Raw genomic sequence first — 22,328 nt, forward strand, 5'->3', positions numbered from 1 at the left:
AACCTGTCTAAATCCCCTGGAAGCCTCCTTGCATCCTCCTCACAACTTTCACTCCCACCCAGCTGTGTAATCTGCAAACTTGGAAATATTACATTTGGTCTCCATATCCAAATCATTGACATAGATTGTGAACGGCTGGGGCCACTAGTCCTTATGGTACCCTGCTAGTCACAGCCTGCCGACTTGAGAATGACCCATTTGTTTCTGTCAGTTAACCAATCCTCACTTCATACCAGTGCATTATCCCATTCCACATGCCCTAGTTTTGTTCACTCACCTGTGTCATACCTTTTCGAAAGCCTTCTAAAAATCCAAATATAGCACATAAAATAGTTTTCCCTTATCTATTCTGCTAGTAACATCCTCAACAAACTCTTAATAGGTTTGTCAAACATGATTACCCTTTCATAAATCCATATTGGCTTGGTCTAGTCCCACCATTATTTTCTAAGCATCTAGTTATCATATCCTTTACAATAGATTCTAGTATTTTCTCTATTACTGTTGTCAGGCTAACAGGTCTGCAGGTTGCCCATTTTTTCTTTCCCTTCTTTCTCAATTAGCAGGGTTACACAACCTGCAGGCACTGCTCCAGAATCTATAGAATTTTGAAAGAGGACCAATGGATCTACTACCTCTATTGCCCTTCCTTCAATACATTGGGATGTAGGCCATCAAGGTCTAGGGGTTTTAGCAATTCTCAGTCACATTAATTTCTTCAGTACTACCTTTTTTTTTTTATTAATACCCATGTCTTTCAGTTCCTCATTCTCACTAGTCCCTTGGTTCTCTTATCTCTGGCCCAGATTTTGTGATGGTAATGATGACAAAACTATTGGCATTCATGATTATTATTACATTCAACCTGACAGGTGAACATGCACAGAAGAATGCAGAAATCCAGAATTTGCTGTCAGTGATTCTATGCTCTCCAAAGGGTTGTGTTGCACCACCCTCAGACTGCAGTCCATACACAGGGAAAGACAACTTTCACTTCACACTGTTGTTAGCCTTGCTTTAAGAGCCCTTGAAAAAAAATTACACCTGGTTGAATGAGGTGCAACTGGGTTTTTAATCGTGTACTAAGTTCATAATTAAACGGCTGTACTTGTGGCATACATTGCACCAGTGCAGCATTAGCTGGCTTGGTTGAGGAAGTGGGAGTGGTTCTGCACAAACCTCACCCACAATATGCAGGCTGCTCACCTAAACATCAACCAACATATCATACTACCAAGTTTATAATTACTCCTGAACAGCCTCACCAGCCCTGAAAAACTAATATTACATTTGTGGAATGTCAGTTATGTCCCCTATGATCAGGCATGTGAGATGCTGTTCTTTTCTTTTTAAAAAATCAAAGCATAGAGTACAAAAGCAAGGAAGTTATGATGAGCCAAAACAAAAATAGCTGGAAAAACTCAGCAGGTCTGACAGCATCTGCGGAGAGCAATATAGTTAATGTTGCAAGTCCGTATGACTCTTCATCAGAACAGATATTCAGAACAGACAGAGGTTATGATGAATCTTGACAAAACACTAGTTTGGCCTTAACTGGAATACTGTGCCCAATTCTAGGCATCACACTTCAGGAAGGATGCAGAAAAACTTTACGAGAATGGATCCAAGAACAAGGGATATCAGTAATGTGGATAGATTGGAGAAGCTGGCACTGTTCTCCTTAGAGAAGCAAAGGTAATTAAGAGGAGATTTGACAGAGGTGTTCAAAATCATGAGGGGCTGAGATAGAAGAGGGAGAGGATGTTCCCTTTGCTGGTGGAGTTGGGAACCAAAAGGACACAAATGTAAAGTGATTGACAAAAGAATCAAAAGTGGCATGAGAAAACATTTAAAAAACATGCAGTGAATGGTTGGAATATGGAATGAATCCGCCTCAAGCAGCTTTCAGATAGTGCAACCGTGATTTTCAGAAGGTTGTTGGTTAAGCACCTGAAATATAAAAAGTGCAGGGCTAGGGGAAAAGAGTGGCAGTGTGGGACTAGTTAAATTGCTCTTAGAAAGCCAGCATAAACATGATGGGTTAAATAGCCTCGTTCCGTGCTTTAGAACTCAACCATAATAGTCAAATGTGATTTACCTTCAACAAATCTGTGCTGGCTGACATTTATCAACCCATTTTGTTCCAAGTAACAATTAATTTTGATTGTTGTCTGAAGGTTATACAATTAGAAATAAACCGCAGCTCAATTCTGGTTATTAGAAACAACATGTGCAATCTCACACACTGTACAGCAATATATTTACTTCAGTTAAAAGGTCCCAGGACACCCCTGGTCTCCAATTATTTTTCAGTTAGCTGACATTAGTTAATTTTGCAACTTAATGTTATCAGGGACAATAGTGGGTGAAGACAAACAAGGTCTGGATTTTGTGTGACAAGGAATCATGCTCACATTATACTGCAAAGTGGCATTTGAGAGGCCAGAAAATTACAGCACTCGATGACCTGTAGTGAAGTGCAAATACTTCAAGGCCACCTCAATCTTTACATATAATGTCATTTTTCAGTTTGAAGAACTGGTATTTACATAATTCAGCACTGGCTGCTAATCCAATTCTTGTAGTTTCTTGATTCCAATAACGTTATTTGTGATTAATATTTAAGACAGATGCTAGTCTTGATGCAAATGGCCTTAAATGCGGTCATTATAATATATACACAGTGAAAACTGCCTTAGATTTAAGCTAAAAAGTTACCCAGTCATAAATCAATAACAGCTTGGGTAAATGTTTATGGATTTACTTTTGTACACTCACTTTATTTGCAATTCTCCAGACATGTGGGTTATAAACTGACAAAACAATTACAATCGAGACTCACATACATAGTTGTACCATCCACACAGCAAGACATCCATGATGATTGACTCCAATAATTAATATTTTTGGCTGCAACTTGATTTTTGAGGCTGGGGTTGAAAAACATTTCAAAAGAGAAATTCCATAATCAAAAAGTCAGAATTCTGCCAAAAGGCAGAAATTTCTTATTCTTGTGTAATTTCCCCCATGTTAATTCTACATCAGTGAGCTGGACTCCAGGACTCCAGGACTAATGTCAGTTCTCAGCATTGCATATCCAGCACCCAATCCATCACTGTCACCTCCTACTGAATTAAAATTGTCATCAAGTCACACTACCTTTGAAGGACTCTCATGATTCTGCGTGCAGAGATTCATCTGTTATTATTATGAAAACCTCCCCTTCCCCCTCCACCCCCAACTCCAAATACTGCAGTGTGCCCCGAACGCATGGAATAAACAATTCCAACATTAGACAACTGGCATAGACTGGTTGGGCTGAATGGCCTGTTTGTATGTAGATTTAATGCAAACCGCAGCAGAATTGTGTGTCCACTTTATCTTCCCCAAACATTCACTCCATATTTCCTGTTAATTATCTTCTACTCCTGAAGCAAATAGAAAATTTTGATTTGGAACAATTTGTGTATTGTCCTAACCAAGCCTGTACCGTGGAAGGATTCTGCTCGGATTGTCCTTCTCCCTGTTGCTTAGTTGATTGAAAATGGATGGTGGTTAAGAGGGGGCCAATCTCTCAACAACACCTTCTGTAAATGGCACAGCTGACTGATTTAAAAACATTGGAAATTGGATTATTATAGACTGCTTTTTGATGGTGAAGAATCAAGTGGTCGCCTCATGTGTGGGCCATTTCTATGTTTTGCAAATATATGTAAAAGTTTTGGATTTTTGAACTACATGACAACTGTGCACACCTCAATTTTTAAAATCTCATCCTTGTTTTAAGATTCTAGCATGGTCCTGCCCGTACCGAACTCTAATCTCCTTCAGCCCTTTAACCCTCTTGAGATATCTGCACTCCTCCAAATTTGGCCTCTTGAGCATCCCCAATTTCAATTGCTCCCCAACTGGTGGCCAGGTCGAGCTGCCTAGGCCCTAAACTCTGGAATACACTCCTTACACCTCTCGGCCTCTCTGCCTCAGTTATCTTTCAAGATGCTCCTTAAAACCTACCTCTTTGACAAAACTTTTTGTCATCTGTCCTAATGCAAGTGACTAGGTGCCTTTGTTTTATATACAGTTCTGTGAAGTACTTTGGGATATTTTGTTAAGGAGCTATGATACAAGTTGTTGTTATTGTGAATGCGAAAGCAGAGTTCTGTGAAGTTCTGAGTCTAATTTTCCCCCCAATCTCAGTAGATGCTTCTACATTATTTAATGTGTATTTATATGCCACTTACTCAATAAACTCAATGACACACATTGAACTTGAACTGTCATGTTTATGGGTTAAGTAATAATACAGCTCAACAGAATTACTTTCTCTGCCAGTAGAGGGAAGCATTACATAATATACTTCAATACATCTACTCATAACTATCACCATAGCAACCATTACATGCCGTTTTCAGTCAAGTGTCTATTATGTCCAGTTAATTTTGATATAGCATTTCACTTTCTGACATAACTGATACAAGTGCCTCTCTCTCAAGTGCCAAATATTTGATTATTTAAAATGTGCTCTAAGTACTTGGAATCAACAATCCCAACACTGAGGTATAGCAGAAATGCATTCTCACTGAGTCTCCTCCAAACATTTATTCACATTTGTTTTTGTATCAAGATTCAGGGGATGGGAGTGGAGGAGGGGGAGCACCATATTACAAAAATGAACATGCGATATATTATTTCCACAGCCGATGGCAAAGGGAGTTTTTCAAAGCCCAGAGGGAAACTTGAAACAACTGTCATAATCTATTTTTGCAATCTATAATTGAGGTGCAGACTTTGAATTCAATAGGAATAAGACCACAGAGTCTCGTGGTTTTTATACAAAACTAAATTAAACATTTATTAATTTAGCAACAAATTAAACATATACACATGGCTACAAATTACTACCATAATAATTTTTTAACAAATCCCCAAATTAATCATCCCCTGATAAATCTCCATTAAGGCAAAAGGTAACCCATAAACTTTAAACAGATACCAGGCAAAGCACATTTGACCTTAAGAATTCCAAATGAGGCAAGTTGGTTGGAGGTATACAGGCTGGTTAGGTCTTAAATGTGTCTACCTCATACACAAACTCTTCTCTTTATATACCTAGCTTTCCCTTTGAATATAAATTTTCCATTGTATCACTAGCTCTTTTGAACTTCAACTCTTCTAACAATAAAACCTTTTCATAGTGCCAATCTGATTAGTAAACTGAAAAAATAAACATTGTTCACATTGTTTGGCTCCTTCTAGCTAGGTGCAGGATTTTACCCACGGCCTTGAATGGTTTAGTCAACAAATGCAAATGAACACTTTACCTTACTGATCACCCAATTAACATCTCAAACCTACGATACATCAAAGCAACCAGTTTAGTTGGCTTTAATCCAATTAAGACACACACAGACACACACCTAGACACAGACCCCCGCTAGCATTCTATTTTTAAAAATAATTTCCAATAACATTATACACATTAATCGCTCTTCAGAACATCTATTTTAATTGTACAGCAGAAAGCAATTTCAAACCACAAGCGAACCGAGAATAATCCTGCCACCCAGTAGCATTCCCAGAGACCTGCTGTCACAGCAGGACCATAAGCAACAATTTATGAAGTGTTATTGTGCACAAAACCATGTTTTTTTGGGGGAAAAAACCATTAAAACTAGGTCAGGGCCTAGGAATTATGCACCAAGTAACTCAACTCCTGATTCCCCAAAGCCTCTCCACCATCTATAAGGCATAAGTTAGGAGTATAAGTGGAGTTACTCCACTTGCTTGGATGAGTGCAGCTCCACCAATACTCAAGAAATTCAACACTGTCCATACCAAAACAGTCCACTTGGTTACAGCCTATCAGCCTGCACCATTGGCGATAAACATATAAAAATTATTAAAGGGCTTGACAGGGTAGATGCCGAGAGGTTGTTTCCTTTTTTGGTAGAGTCTAGGACCAGAGGGCATAATCTAAGAGTAAGGGGGCACCCATTTAAAACAGAGATGAGGAAGAATTTCTTCTCTCAGAGGGTAGTCAATCTGTGGAACTCTTTACCACAGAGGGCTGTAGAGGCTGTGTCACTAAGTAAATTCAAGGCTGAGATAGACAGATTTTTAATCAGTAGGGAAATCAAGGGTTATGGGGACAAGGCAGAAAAGTGGAGTTGAGGATTATCAGATCAGCCAAGACCTCATTAAATGGCGGAGCAGACTTGATGGGCCTAATGGCCTCCTTCTGCTCCCATGTCTTATGGTACTCTGGGTACAATGTGTACTATGCACAGCAATCATTGCAGCAAGTCACAAAGGTTTCTTCAAAAGCACATCCCAAACCTTCGATATCTACTACTCAGAAGGACAAAGGCATGACACTAGGAAGTTCTGAGGAACAAGGGGACCTTGGCATGTGTGTCCATAGATCTCTGAAGGTGGAGGGGCATGTTAGTGGGGTGGGACACTTGCCTTTACCAATCAAGGCATAGATTGCAAAAGTAGGGAGATTATGTTGGAATTGTAAAGAACCTTGCTGAGGCCACAGCTGGAGTAGTGTGCAGTTCTGGTCACCACATTACAGGAAGGATGTGATTTCACTGGAGGGGTGCAGAGGAGATTCACCAGGATGTTGCCTGGTGAAAACATTTAAGTTATGAAGAGAGGTTGTATAGACTTGGGTTGTTTTTGTTGGAGCAGAGAAGACTGAGGGGCAACTTGATCGAGGTGTACAACATTATGAGGGGCATGGACAGGGTGGATAGGGAGCAGGGTCAGTCACGAGGGGACATAATTTCAAGGTGAGGGGCAGGAGGTTTGGGGGGTGGGGGGGAATGAGAGGAAAAACTTTTTTACCCAGAGGATGGTGACGGTCTGGAATGCACTGTCTGGGAGGGTGGTGGAGGCGGGTTGCCTCATATCCTTTAAAAAGTACCTGGGTGAGTACTTGGCATGTCATAACATTCAAGGCTATGGGCCAAGTGCTGGTAAATGGGATTAGGTAGGTAGATCAGTCAGGTGTTTCTCATGTGTTGGTGCAGACTCGATGGGCCAAAGGGCCTTTTCTGCACTGAGAGATTCAGTGATTCTGTTGTTTCCTTTGCTATTGGTATCCTTGCAAACTGTCCTGATGAGTGCAAGACAAAAATAATTAATTGGATCTAAAGAGATTTGAGGGAACCTGAGAACATAAACTGTTATGTGTCATGTCCAAGTTCTTTCTTTCTTAACATTGCTGTACTCAATAATAAGTGACCTCGGTGGATGCTTGAAAGTTTAATTTCAGCCAGTCTATCCAGATCAATGTAGATGATTCAATGGTAGATCCGCATGATCTTTCCCAATTAAAGGCCAGTTAGGGAAATGTTGGCCAGTGTAATCTAGATTGGAACATTGTGTAAACATACTTAAACTTTGTTTTAAAATTCCCATCTGCTACGTTAATCAAAGGCTTTGCAAGATAATAATTATTTGACAAAACCATAATGGACAGCATCCCTCCAAAAATCAAATCTCTATCTTTGAAAATTCATTCAGGTTGTTCATTGGGGATAAGTCTATCTTTCAACAATGGTACAAAACAGGCAATGTCAAATTAACCACCCATTAAACACCACGCCCAATTTTCCCTTTCATTGATCAACCATATCATCTGTTGTACACTATCACACAAAGTGAAAAATAATTAGCAGAGTTTTTTTTAAATTCAATCACAGCATGTGTGTAGGCATCCAGCATTTATTGAATTACCCTAGTTCGGGGGGTGGGGGCGGGGGGGGGGGGGGGGGGGGGGGGGGGGGGGGGGGGGGGTGGCATTTAGGAGTCAACCACATATCGTGTAATATTGTCAACCATGTTGTAGTTGACTGTAGGCCAGCAGATTTCCTTCCCAAAAGGCATTAGTGAATCAGATGAGTTTTTACAGCAATGGTTTCATGGTCACCATTGGACTTTTAACTCTGGATTTTTATTGAATTCAAATTGCACCATCTGCTGTGGTCATTAGTTTATCAGTTCAGTGACAGTACCACTACACCACCACCTCACCACACATATTAATAGTGCTTTTACTGTTTTGAATTGGAGTTAGCTCATTAATTCTGTTAAGAACAATCTGAAGCAGGTTTCAACGCTTCCCATTGAGTAAATAAATCAGTTTTGGTTTCAAAATTCAAAAGTATTTAGGGTCTTGTCTTGCATTGTTTTGACCATACTCATTTGTCCTGCATCAAAAATAAGGATTGCACTTGTTTTTTGCTTTAAGCAAAAATTCCAGCCCAAATTTGTGAGCCACAGTCTAACATTTTCACTTGTACTCGCAACTAGTGGGAAGCTAGCTAGATTCAGCGGGCTCATGGGAACACCATCTCAAAAATTCCTTTCCAAGTCACACACCATGCTAACTTGAACATACATCAACCGTCGCTCCTTTATGGCCACTGGGCCAAATTCCTGGAACTCCCTATCTTAACAGCATTTTAGGAGTACTTTCAGCACACTGACTGCAGTGTTTAAGGTGGCAGGTCACCACTACATAAAGGGCAAGCAGGGATGGCCAATAAACGCATTTCCAGTCTTCAAGTGGGCTGCTTTGCACTGGATGGTGTTGAGCTTCTTAAACAAACATTGTTGGAGTTGCAGTCATCTGGGCAAGTGGAAAGTATTCAAGCACACAGCTGGCCTGTGCCTTCTAGATGGCTGAAAGGAGTCAGGGGGAGAGCTACTCTCTCCAAATACCCTGCAGCAACAGGCTAAAAACAAAAAACTGTGGATGCTGGAAATCCAAAACAAAAACAGAATTACCTGGAAAAACTCAGCAGGTCTGGCAGCATCAGCGGAGAAGAAAAGAATTGATGTTTCGAGTCCTCATGACCCTTCAACAGAACTAGGTGTATCCAAGGAGAGGGGTGAAATATAAGCTGGTTTAAGGTGTGTCGGGGGGGGTCGTTGGGTGGGGGGAGAGAAGTGGAGGGGGGTGGTGTGGTTGTGGGACAAGCAAGCAGTGATAGGAGCAGATCATCAAAAGATGTCACAGACAAAAGAACACAGAGGTGTTGAAGTTGGTGATATTATCTAAACGAATGTGCTAATTAAGAATGGATGGTAGGGCACTCAAGGTATAGCTTGGGGGGGGGAGCATAAAAGAATTAAAATATTTAAAAATAATGGAAATAGGTGGGAAAAGAAAAATCTATATAAATTATTGGAAAAAAACAAAAGGAAGGGGGAAGAAACAAAGGGGGTGGGGATGGAGGCTAGTTGGCTGGTTCATTTAAATTTCTGGTCAAGATTAACCCCACAGATGTTGATAGTGGGGGATTCAGCGATTGTAATACCATTGAATGTCAAAGGAGGTGATGTAATTCTGGTCTTGTTGGAAAGAGATATTGGCTGGCCCTTCCATGGGACAAATATTACTTGCCACTTATCAAGCAAAGTCTGAACATTGTCCGAGTCTTGCTGCATCTGGGCATGGGCTGCTTTGTTCTTTTTTATATCTTTTCATTATTCATTCACAGGATATAACTCTTTCAAGTATAAACCTGTTCCCATCTGTTCCTATTCAGATAAAGTTACATTGTTTCATAGTTTGCCATTGTGAGATTTGAACTCTTGATACTCTTTTGAGTAAACCTGTTTCCATCTGTTTCAGATGAAGTTACATTGTTTCATAGTTTGCCATTGTGAGATTTGAACTCTTGATCTTGAGGTTACAAGCCCACTACCATAACCACTTGGCTATTTAGGCCAAGCCATGGGCTGCTTTGTTCCTCTTCAGATGAAGTTACATTGTTTCATAGTTTGCCATTGTGAGATTTGAACTCTTGATCTTAGGGTTACAAACCCAGTACCATAACCACTTGGCCATTTAGGCCTCCAGTTGGGTCAAATGGCCTGTTTCTGTTTTTGCTTGGTGTGTGTGTATCCATGCAGATGCTTTGTAACTCTTTCGAGTACAAACCCATTTCCATCTGTTTCAGATGAAGTTACATTGTTCCACAGTTTGCCATTGTGAGATTTGAACTCTCGATCTCAGGGTTACAAACCCAGTACCATAACCACTTGGCTAATTAGGCCAAGCCATGGGCTGCTTTGTTGTCGGGGGAGTTGCAACTGGTACTAAACAATAGGCAATCATCAGCAAACATCCCACTTCCAAGCTCATGATGGAGGGAAGGTCATTGATGAAGCAGCTGAAAATGGTTGGGCCTAAGACATCCACCTGAGGAACTCCTGCAGTGATGTTTTGGAACTGAGATTATTGACCTTCAATAACCACAACCATCTTCTTTTGTGCTAGTGTTATGAGACTGTGCCTTTTTAATTTTGAAAATATGATTTTTCAGCTTTAAACTGACTGGAAGTTATGCAATTTGAACCGAGACTGAGAAAACTGCTTAAAAGCACAAGGCCATATTCCAAGTTGAATATGAAAAACCAACAAAGCAACGTTTAAAATCTACACCTCAATGGCAAAGGACACTTAACTGTATTTTTTTTTATTAGACTCTAATTGCCTTTATTTCTGATACATGTGCCTGCAGTGAGCATACCCTAATAACTGCATGAAAACCCAATGTTCGACATTGCATTTTTATTTTTGGATTTAGTGGTTAATAAATTTGCTTCTTGACTTGAGAAAACATCATTTGATTGGCTCCTTACTGCTCACAGCTTAAATAGTTAAATACATTCTAACCTAGAAAAGACAGATCCTCATGAAAAAGCAACTTAAATGTTTGCTGTGACCAACCAAGGAGGTTGAATAAAGAGGTGCCAGTTCACCCCTTCTCACCTGGTCCTAACACAAGGTGCGAGTCCAACCAGACCCACAACAATGTGGCAAACTGCCATCTGAAATAGCCTATTCAGTCGTACCAACTGCTATGACTGAGTAAGAATAAAACCTGCCCAGTCAACCCTGAAAAGTTCTCACCAACATCTCAGGATATGTGTCAAAATTGGGAGAGCTGCCCCACAGATTAATCAATATTCTTAATTATACCTTTCAGCCAATACCCCAGACTCTTCATCAGTCTCCCTGGGAATGCCCTGTGATCAGGACAGACCCAGCAGAGTATATACAATCAGGAGGGAGTGGCCCTGGGAGTCCACAGCATTGACTCTAGACCGAATAACGTCTATGGTATCAAATCAAATATGATCAAGGAACCCTCCTGCTGATTACCACCTACCACCCTCCCTCAGCTGATGAATCAGTACTCCATTGAACACCACTTGGAAAAGCACAGAGGGCAGCAATGCACAGAATGCTCTCTGGGTATAGAACTTTTTCATCAAAATCAGCTTGCAGCATAAACAGAAATACCTAGAAAATCTCAGCAGGTCTGACAGCATCAGTGGAAAAGAACAAAGTTGATGTTGCGAGAACAGTTCTGTTGAAGGGTCATGAGGACTCGAAACGTCAACTTTGGTCTTCTCCGCCGATGCTGCCAGACCTGCTGAGTTTTTCCAGGTATTTCTGTTTTTGTTTTGGATTTCCAGCATCCGCAGTTTTTTGTTTTTATCTCAGCTTGCAGCATTACCACTGACTGGCTTATTGGTACGGTGAGAGAAATGCCGGGCCATGAGATTACACATTATGGTCGAATACAATTCTGCTGCTGCTGATGGCCCACTATACCTCATGAAAATCTAGTTCTGAACTGCAAGATCTGTTCTAAAATTATCCCATTAGCACAGTGGTACTGCCACACAATGACAGAGGGTTCAGCCAAAAGATGGGATTTTGTTTTCACAAGAACTGGTGGCCTCTTCTACTAATACTCATGGACGGATACATCTGGGACAAATAGATTGGTGAGAGAGGTCAGGATAGCTTTTCCCTTGTGTTTGTTCTCTCACCACTTGCTGCAGACATAGTCTGGCAAGTGTGTCATTCAGGACTTGGCTAGCTCATCAGTCATGGTGCTATTGAGCCATTACTGGTGACGGACATGGAAGTTCCCTGGCCAGAGTACATTCTGTGCCCTTGCTATCCTCACTGCTGCTTCCAAGCAGTTTTCAACTGTCAGAGGACAGTCAGTGGCAATCAGCGCTAGGTTTCCAGGTGCATATCTGACCACTGTGTTGCCACCTCCACTGGATCTGCTCTGCCAGAGGGAGAAGACATAACTAGGGTTGGTGATGGAGGCATCCAGGGTTGGCTGAAATGTGTGAATTCTCCATCCTCTGTCAGGCTATTGCTTGATTTTTATTTTCTTGAACAGGGCGAATAGACATTAAGGCAGTTCAGAACAATGCAAAATGGCTTCCCAGTTCCATTTCTTATACCTGCAAAGACACATCAGAAATAAATTTGCCTTTGCGAAAACGCTCACTCCTTTACAGCAGCTAATTTTGATTTTCATGTAAAGTGAGTGTAGGCAGAACAAATCACATGCTTCAGCAGTATAGTTCTGGACAAGTACACAATGGTCTAAAAGCGGACATTCAAATTTGCTGCTCTTGACATTAAAGTTGCACCGAGCTTAGTCTACACCAATAGACTGCTCAAATGGGTTGGGGAAAACAGACAAGATACTCCCTTCTCTGCATGTGCTCTCCTGGACAAATTCAAAAGTAGCACAGCTGTAAATGTAGTAAACTCTGCTGTCAGACTCTCCTTGCCTTCACACAAAGAATATACAGTAATTAAAGGGCACATAGGTGTGGGAAGGATGCACATGAACACAAGGGCACGAGACAGCAGAGCGATTGCAAAACTTATTTTAGCTATCAGTAATATAGCTGCTAACTTATTTATTCACTTAACTTTCTATTATACATAGATTTACTCTAAATATCCACATTCAGAGCAATCAGATTAAAATCCACTTCACTGTGTATATCAATTGTTTCCTAAATCATCACGATGTACACTTTGTATGCAGGATATTCAGTGCGAGTCAGTTTTGAAACCTTCAATAATGCCACTGAACAGAAAATGAATCCCCCATATTACATCTCCTAGCAGCTTCACAATTACTAGAATTTTCTACATTACTTCACTGCCACCTACTGTTTATTCTGCCCAATATTTAAAACTGTGGGTGAGAGATTGGGGAGGCAGGATGAAAGAGGTGGAGGTGTTGGGGCAAAAATGCAGAACACTGCAAAATTGAATTTGAGTGGTTTACAAAGCATAAAGACCAGAAAACTACCTAACATTGCTGTAATATGTTTAAACAGGGAAGACACATTCCTTTGTAAAAAAAGTGCTTTTCCATTTTTGCAGTGCAGTCAATTATTTATTTTAAGTTAGAGTTATGACAGTGCTTCGTGGTATTATTATACTTTGGAGCAATGAAGACAGCTTATGTTTATATTGTGCCTTTCATGTCATGAAACATCCTGAGATGCTTCACAAGAGCATTACAAAACCAATTATGACACCGAGCCACAAAAGAAGCAATGGTGGCATCAGGAGAAACTCTCTCACGCAGCAAGGGGTTAGGATCTGAAATATATTGCCCGAGTGTGTGGTGGAGGCAGGGTCAACTGAGGCTTCTGAAAGAGAATTGGATCATTATCTGAAAAAGTGGCAGGGTGACGAGGAAAAGGCAGGCGAGTGGCACTAGGTGAATTGTACCTTCAGAGGGCCAGCACAAACACAGCAGGATGAATGGCCTCCTGCTGCACTTTAACCATTCTATGATAAGGAGATTATAGGGAAGATGACCAAAAGCATGTTCAAAGAGGTAGGTTTTGAGGAGTTTCTCAAAGAAGGAAAGCAAGTTAAAGAAGCAGAGAGTTGTAGGCAGCGTGCTCCAAAGCCTGGGGCCTAGACAACTGAAGATGTGGCCCCCCAATGGTGCGTTTCCTTTCACACACCAAGCATTTAAAGAAGGGGGAGAAACTTATGCTCATTCAATAACTAAGTCAAAATCAACATTTCCAACTTTTTGCATGCATTGACTAACTAGTATCAGGCTAAAAAAAAGGTCTACGTTTATTAGTACAAATTAAAACTAGTTGACAGTTGCACCAATTGAGGCAAAGGATTTTACGCAGAAATAAGAACTGGGTTACTCCATAGTCCTTAGTTGATAAGTGAACTGCCCAGTGTGGAACTATACAGATAGAGAGTGCTGATCTACATGAAGCTTAGTTGAGGTTATCCAGGATAGCAGATGGGGAGCCACAACTGGCTTCATCATCCCCAAGTTAGAGATGAGAGAAAAAGAAAAAGCCCCTGCTCACTACCACCAACCAATAATTCCTACCAGAAACCAGGAGCAGGAAATAGGTGAATCCCGGAGAATTCCAAAATTCCTATTTGCAATACCCTCTGTTTAGCTTTAAGAATGAATGGAGGCTGCTGTAATTTTGGCATTAAACAGGTGAGGGAAAGCCTATGATATTTTGTGCTGCAGTTGCTAGAAATGGCATCATCTTCTAGAGGACATCAGGGATGGAACTGAACAGGACAAGCAACCTGTCATCTCATTGGGTGCAGAGATATAGATGAACGGTGCCAAGTCCAAATAAGGAAACATATGTTTGAATATTGAATTCAATGTCAAATGAGGTACAAAAAGAGAAAGAGTGATATAAATCTTTTCTGCCTCAACATTAAGAAAAGCTATTTTCTTTTGGGAAAGCTCCAAACGATTGAAATCTGAAGGAATGAGGCTCTACATTTGTAAAAAAAAGTTAGTCCTCAGTCTCAGAGGTTGACTCTCAATAATTACTTAGCACACACAACAGTAAAATGAAAGAAACTCTAAATTTCTGTGGTGATATTACTTCATATTTACAGTGCAAGTTCAGGAACTACACATCGTTCAATGCTTTTCAACAACCAGATGGCAAGTTGCCATTTCTGCTCTTTTTGCAGAGTTATCGTCTCATACAGCAACTTAATTTGTGCATTAAATCACAAATCAGCCTTTTCCTCATGTTGCAGCATTTTACATTAAAAAACACAAGCCTCATTGCTATTTTGATTTTTGGACCAATTAACTGTGGTGTCCATTATGGTGTACATGTAGATTGAGGGATGATACAACACTGGATTGCTACCAAGATATTAGGTTAGTAGTAAGAAAGGCTTCAACATTTGGGGCTTTGTTTCCATTTGCATAGAAGAGTGCAAGGAAGGATCTAAAAATGCTTTCAAAATAAATGAATGGTTCTGAGAGGGTAAAAGTATGAAATATAATTTCCACTGGTTGATAAATATGTAACAAGGGACAGATTCAGAGTCAAAACTGGAAGAATGATAAGGAGGATTAGAAGAAAGAAAAAACACACATACAGCCCACAAGTGGCGATTGTGGCAGCAAACAAGTATGCTAAAAGGATAAAAATACAAATAGGATGGCAAAAGAAAGGATTTGATTAATCCAAGTGCTGTGGCACTAACTGGACTTTACATTTTCATCACTGGGTATAGATTACGAATAATACTTCATAACTATCCAGAATTTTAATTCTGAAACTACTTTTAAAATTCTTCTTTCTCCCCAAATTCCATTTTCATTCTTACAGTTCTAATCCAGATTCAACAGCTTGATTCTTGAATGAGAAATCTTGACCAAACAAGAGATTTCCTTTCATTGATAAAGCTTTTACTGGTTGCACAAAAATACTTTATACTAAATACAGCAATAATACACGGAAACACTAGAGTCCTGCTTGTTCTCAGTCTTAATTAATTCTTTGCATTAATCTTATGTTCCCTTGTTCTAGACGTCCAAACCACAAGGAAACAATCTTTTTCTATTGATCCTGTCCAATACTGCCCTAATTTTAAACACTTCTTTCAAATAACCCCTTAACCTTCTCTACTGTAATGAATGCCAAATTGTGTGCCTCAGTCTCCAGCCCTGGCAACCTCTTTTTGGATGCACAGTCAAACTCAGCTCACCACCCTTTCCCTCAGAATTGGACTTCCAGGTCCTCACTTTCGAATCACTCCAAGGTTTCATCATGCTCAATATGAGCAGTATTTTTCATTAGCTGTGTATTTAAAGAATGTTATCCACTGCTCCATTCATACTGTGAGAATGGATTTTTAAAATATATTTTGGCAATATTGTGTCATTCTGTAAAAAAGGCGGGTGTCTGTGTGTGAGATTTAATTAAGCTGGGCAAGAGTTTGATAGGAGTCAAGTTGTCTGGGGTTTCAGAAACATGAAAAGGATAAGAGGTGTTAAGTTGAGGCACAAGTAAATAGGTTAGATCCAACATTTGAACTTTTAGATAAGAACATAAGAAATGGGAACAGAAGTAGGCCATTCGACTCCTCGAGCCTGCTCCACCATTCAATAAGATCATGGCTGATTATCTTGTGTTTTGATTTCCACATTCTCATCTAACCCCGATAACCCTTGATTCCCTTGCCTAACAATAATCTATCTACCTCTGCCTTAAACATATTCAATGACCCCACCTCCACCACCTTCTGAGGAGAGAGTTCCAAAGTCACACAACCCTCAGAAAAAATTTCTCATTTCTGTCCTAAATGGGCGACCCATAATTTTAAAACAGTTCCCCTAGTTCTGGATTCACCTGCTTTTCAATGTCCAGCTTGTCAAAGCCATTCAGGACCTTGTATACTTCAATCAAATCACCCCTCACTCTTCCAAACTCCATTGGAAACAAGCCCAGTCTGTCCAACCTTTCCTCATAAGTCAACCAACTCATTCTAGGTATCAATCTAGTAAACCTCCTTTGAATGACCTCCAACGCCTTTACATCCTTCCTTAAATGAGACCAAAACTGCACACGGTATTCGAGGTGTGGTCTCACCAATACCCTGTATAACTGAAGCATAACATCCTTACTTTTATGTTCAATCCCTCTCATAATAAAGGATAGCATTCCCTTCGCCTTCTTAATTACTTGCTGTACCTGCATACTAAACTTTTTCTGACTCACGTGCTAGAACACCTAGATCCCTCTGCACCGCAGAATTGTGCTGCTGTTCTCAATTTAGGTAATACTCTGCTTTTCTGTTCTTTTTCCAAAGTGAATAACTTCACATTTTTCCACATTAAACTCCATTTGCCAGATCTTTGCCAAATCTTTGCCAACTCACTCAACCTATCTATATCCATCTGCAGCCTCATGTCCTCTTCACAACATACTTTACCTATCTTTGTGTCATCTGCAAATTTAGCTAGCATGTCTTCACTCCCCTCATCTAAGGTAATTGATTTAATGTTTGATGTAAATCGTAAAAAGTTGAGGCCCCAGTACAGACCCCTGTGGGAATCCATTCGTCACATCCTGCCAATCAGAAGATCACCTATTTATGCATACTTGCTGCTTTCTGCCAGCCAGCTAACCTTCTAACCATGCTAATATGTTACCCCCTTCATTATGCGCTTTTATTTTCCGTAATAGTCTTTGATGTGGCATCTTATCAAATGCCTTCTGGAAATCAAAGTACATTACGTTTACAGGCTCCCCTTTATCCACTGCACACGTTACTCCTTCAAAAAACTCCAATAAATTGGTTTAACATGATTTTCCTTTCACAAAACCATGCTGACTCTTCCCTAATGCCATGAGCTCTTCTAAGTGCCCAGCCATAGCCTCCTTAATGAACGATCCCAATAACTTCCCCACCTCAGATGTCAAGCTAACTGGTCTATAGTTTCCTGTTTTTTTTTCCTGTTTTCTATCTCCCTCCCTTCTTGAAAGGTTGTTTGAATTTCTAAGGGGAGTCTGAGGTGCTAAGGGAAATGTTTGCAGCTTGCAGGAGTCCAGAGGCAAATAGTAGTGGGGTATTATATTTTTAATGGCCCAAAAGTTTAATTTGAGTCCCAAACTGTGCACAAGATGGAAAAATGAAAGACCTTATATTTGGAAGGGATTGAATTTCAAAGGGGTGTGAGAACAATGGGAATGATATGAAAGGGAATAAAGGTATATTAGAGTTACTGTGGATAGCTGGTGTTTTAGTTATTGAGTTGGAGAGATGGCTGTACAGCTGTTAAGCTGGAGCGGTCTTGAGCTGTTGAGAAGTCTTGGGCCGCAGCAAGCGCTTTTATTCTGAAGTGGATTCCATATCATAAAGTGGAAAGTGGTAAAGGTCGTGTGGTACACCTTTATTGATGCTACAGCAGTTTGCTTTGTGGGATATCACCGGATTTGTCATATTTAAACATCTATAAGGGAATGTTGTCTGGAAGGTGTTTATGTGTGGGTTTGACCAAGTAGGGAATTTTTGGGGGAATGTTTCATAAGACTAACTGCAATTGTGTAACTAATCTTGTGTGCTACATTATCTTTTCTTTCTTGTTAATAAAACTTCTACTTTTAATTTTTAAAATCCCAAAAGTATTACTGGACCTCTTACTGCTGAGATCAGTATGCCGTTTTCTCATTATCAAAAAAAAGTTGCAGCCCATAAGCCAACTTTCCCTCTGGTATTTGCAATTGACACTGACTGTGGTTATAACAATACTTAATATCCACTTACTGCCCATGCCACCCCTTTTTTTAAACTGCACCTTTGGATGTTGAAATTTTGCCACTCTTTGGAAGAGTATCCGCAAACTATTTTACCTGCTTGAAAAAGCTTCTCTTCAACTGTACACCTTCAGTTACCCTATCCCTTAGATTTCCTGCTATCCATTTGGTTTCTTCCTACATCATAACAGAGGCTACACTTAAAATACTGGCTTCAAACCACTTAGGAGCATCTTGAGGCCTTGAAAGTTGCTATATAAATACAAGTCTTTCTTTCTTATTAATACTTGCATAATTATTCAAACATTTTCCTATTTGAGGGATACTTCAAGAAAAAAAAGAGTAAGACCTTATTGCTGCATTTGTGTGTGTACCCATTCAGCAATAATATCAGTTTTACAGCACTATTTCACTCTATGCCTATTGGCATTGCCACAGTAATTACAGGTTTAACTTTCCTTAAAGCTGGTTAATTATTACATTTCAAAGTTAAAAGGAATTATGTTGCCTATATGACTCATTGGTGCAAGAAGTTTAATTTGAGTCCCAAACTGTGCTCCTCCCCCAATCTGTCATTGCTGGGATTTTATTTATCCTTGCAGGAAAGGGCAAGGACAGAGAAATTAAATCTCTAATTTGAATTTAAATCACATCATCATGTAACTGTTTTTACAAAGCTTTGGCAAAACTAAAACAATTTTGGAATGCTGCTGCTCAGCCTGCAGTTTGAAAGAAATGAAAAAGTCTATTCGTTTAAAATGAAAATGAGCAATTATTTACTAGTAGCTGGCTAACACACTCTTAAAATCATTTTCATTGCATCAATCCAAAGGTGCTTACGATGTCAGCCAGGGAGTTAAGCAAGAATATCCTCAATTCTGATTTTCCACGGTTAATTCATTTTCTAACCCATCCATGCTGTTTCATCCCTTTGCATACATTATCGACTTAATAGAGCTTATTTCAGAGTTGCTGCTTACTTGTAATGTGTGTAGCTCCTCTTTCTGTATCCTCTTCAAACTCAGAACAGCATCGCGGCTCTCTGTAACAAGACAGCAGTTGTCCTCAGTCACCACAATTGGGAAAAACATTTGCAGTTATTCGATAAGTTTGTTCAGGCTTCTTTTCTTTCCCAGTTCAAATAGTGAAATATGCTCTTAACGCAATGGCAAACAATACAAAAAAGGGGGAGGGAAGGCAAGACTGCCAGACAAGTAGGCACACTCATTTACTTTCAGCAAGTTCATCAACATTCATGCTCTAGCACTCCTCCACTAAGTGGAAATGCCAAAAGAAAAAACACACAGTAGACATGTTTCCGGTTGATTAAGCTGTTATCACAAAGCACTAAGCTTTGATGGACATTTTACAGATGTCACTTCAAAATATCAGCAAAGTAAAAATGAGCACGATAAGTTTTTTGAGATTCCATTTTGCTCAGCTGTTGCTGATGAAACACCAGCTTACTTGGAGGAAGAGTGCTTAAAATTTCCATTTTGTATTTTTTTCTTATACAAGTACATGTTCTGTAATATTGCAGCATGGCTATATTTGCAATTGATTTTTTTCTTTAGTATTTCTAACATTTACCCAAGGTCAACAAGTTAATGGTACCTTGAAATTGTTAACACAAAGATTGAAAATGTAAGCCTTAACTGCACTTAAAATGCTATTACTGTGTACTTCCTTATAAAAATTTATTCACTAGGAAAACTCTATCTAGACAAACAAAGCAAAGAAATCTTACACCTCACAAATAATCAAAAACAAAGTGCAACCAAAATATAAGCTTTCACTTTCTTTTGCAAAAAATCCAGCTCTGCCAAGCCCCCACCCACCCTCATACAGCAATTCGGCTGGGCCACTCACCCTTTCAAGTTCCAGAATGGAACAGTCCCTCAGGTTTTTAAGCACTCTTCTGACGAACCTAGCTTGACATTTTCTCTTCTTAGTCCATTAAATGATGTAACCATAGCAGCTAACTGGCAGCTCATACCGAACTGTCCAGTTCTTTCAAACACTGATGCTGGCTCTCTGCCTGTGAACTGCTACACATTTTAGTGGGGATTTAAGTTGGGAACTTGTTGTATGGCACTTTGGATTGACCAAATTAGCTACAAAATAGACACCAAGCAAGGAGTTACAAAGCTGCAGTCAAACCAAATAACTCCTACGTCATGAACAGATTGCAGTTGGAGTTGTTACAGAAAACATCTCTGGCCCTCAGCTCAACTCTTTTTCTTTCAACTCCTTCCATTTTACTTGAGGTCGCCACAATGCTGGTTGATCAACCCTCTCCATCAGACAGGCATATTCCTCTTCCAATTCTGCTGTGTTTATTTCTCTCACCATCACATCTTTCCATTTGGTTTTAGCCTTTCCTCCTCTTCTTCCTGGCAGTCTCATCTCTACCACTCGCCTCTCCACAACAGATGGTCATACCATTTCAATCTCTTCTTGGTGATTTTCGTCAATACTCCCACAATCTTCACCAACCCTCTCATGTACTGGTTCCCGATTTCGTCCTTTCTCATCTCGTCAGTATCCAGTCATAGTTCCTCTCCTTGATGTTACCCATGGTTTTGCACTGTATAACAAGGCCGGTCTCACAACTGTCTTGTAGATTCTTCTTTGCAGTGATACATTTCGATCACAACATTACACTGCACTTCTTCCAATTACTTCAACCACAGCTAATCCACTGCTGGATTTCCATTTCCCAACTTCTATGTTATCCCACCACTAATCCCAGGTGCTTGAAACTATTCACTTTCTTCCAAGTCTTCACCCATAATTTTCATACCTTCAGTATGATCCTCTTCCCCAAACTGACAGTCCATAAATTAGATCTTCGGCCTTCAGCTCACTGCCAACTATAAACAATGAAGTATTTAGGCCTGAGTTTTCCAATTTCAGTGCCAATGCTAACTCATACATTTTAAATAGGTTACTATCAGCATTACTGTACAATTGGAAAGGCTAGACTTCATTGTCCAAGTTGAAGATGGCATAACAAAGACCAAGAAGTGTAAACCTTTCCCTGATGAGAGTCATATGTAGCAGAGATAATGTACAGCAAATTAGTAACTTAACTCATCTGTCAATTCACAAACTTTGACCAGTTGCATCATGGAAGAAGCAGGAATAGCTAATGGAGAACCAGCCAACACTTTAAGCAGGGGAGGAAATGGAAAGCAACAGTAGACAGAGGTGCAGGATCGGCTGACTGTTTTACGCTCTTCCCCCATTGTGGTCTTCTTCCTCGTCCATTGCCCAACCATCTCCTCCTCCTGCTCACCCCTACCCGATTCCTAGCATTCCCTGCACCCTTGAATCTTATGTGTGCACATAATCCACATGTGAGGCACACAAGGCCATTCATGATTTAAGGCACAGCAGCTGACACTGATCCACTCCTCACCCAGTATCCACCAAGAGATTTCAGCAGAGGTCACCAGATAGTGCTCAGGAACAGTTAATGTTTCTCCCTTCTATCCCAGGCTCAGTGAATGACCCATTCCATGAACTGAGTGTGTCAACTTTTACTGGTGGATCCAAGTACAAGGAAACAATCCTTACAATCCAATTTGTCAAAGTTTGTTTAGTAATGGGTCGACTTAGAGAATTGACATGATCTTGTTTAATAGGTGTAGATTTATTTTATCTTTTACTGAAAGGAAATAAACAAGTCAGTGACAAGCTACAGTGGCATGAATGGCTTTGACAATGCCTTTTTGTCACTTAGGTCTGTACGCCAATGATGGGTTCACCACCATGTACACCTCAGTACTATCTATACATCAGTATCCCTTGAGCCAAGGTCTCGTGAAGTAAGTAATTTTGCATAAAATAAACATAGATTTGAATGATTTGGATAATAATTTACTTGAACCAAAATCAAATCCCATACA

At 40.0% G+C, this 22,328-nt stretch overlaps 1 protein-coding gene across 1 annotated transcript in view; it reads right to left on the minus strand.

Annotated features, from left to right (window-relative positions):
* Nucleotides 1-22,328, minus strand: part of fmn2b (formin 2b) — a 401,079-nt gene that overhangs the window by 311,277 nt on the left and 67,474 nt on the right. Inside the window, exon 4 of the mRNA XM_041207507.1 lies at nt 19,398-19,459. Coding sequence (XP_041063441.1) covers nt 19,398-19,459 — 62 coding nt within the window. The remainder of the gene's footprint in view (nt 1-19,397; nt 19,460-22,328) is intronic.

This window comes from Carcharodon carcharias, chromosome 2 (genome assembly GCF_017639515.1).
Source record: "Carcharodon carcharias isolate sCarCar2 chromosome 2, sCarCar2.pri, whole genome shotgun sequence".
In the NCBI taxonomy this organism is placed as follows: Eukaryota; Metazoa; Chordata; class Chondrichthyes; order Lamniformes; family Lamnidae; genus Carcharodon; species Carcharodon carcharias.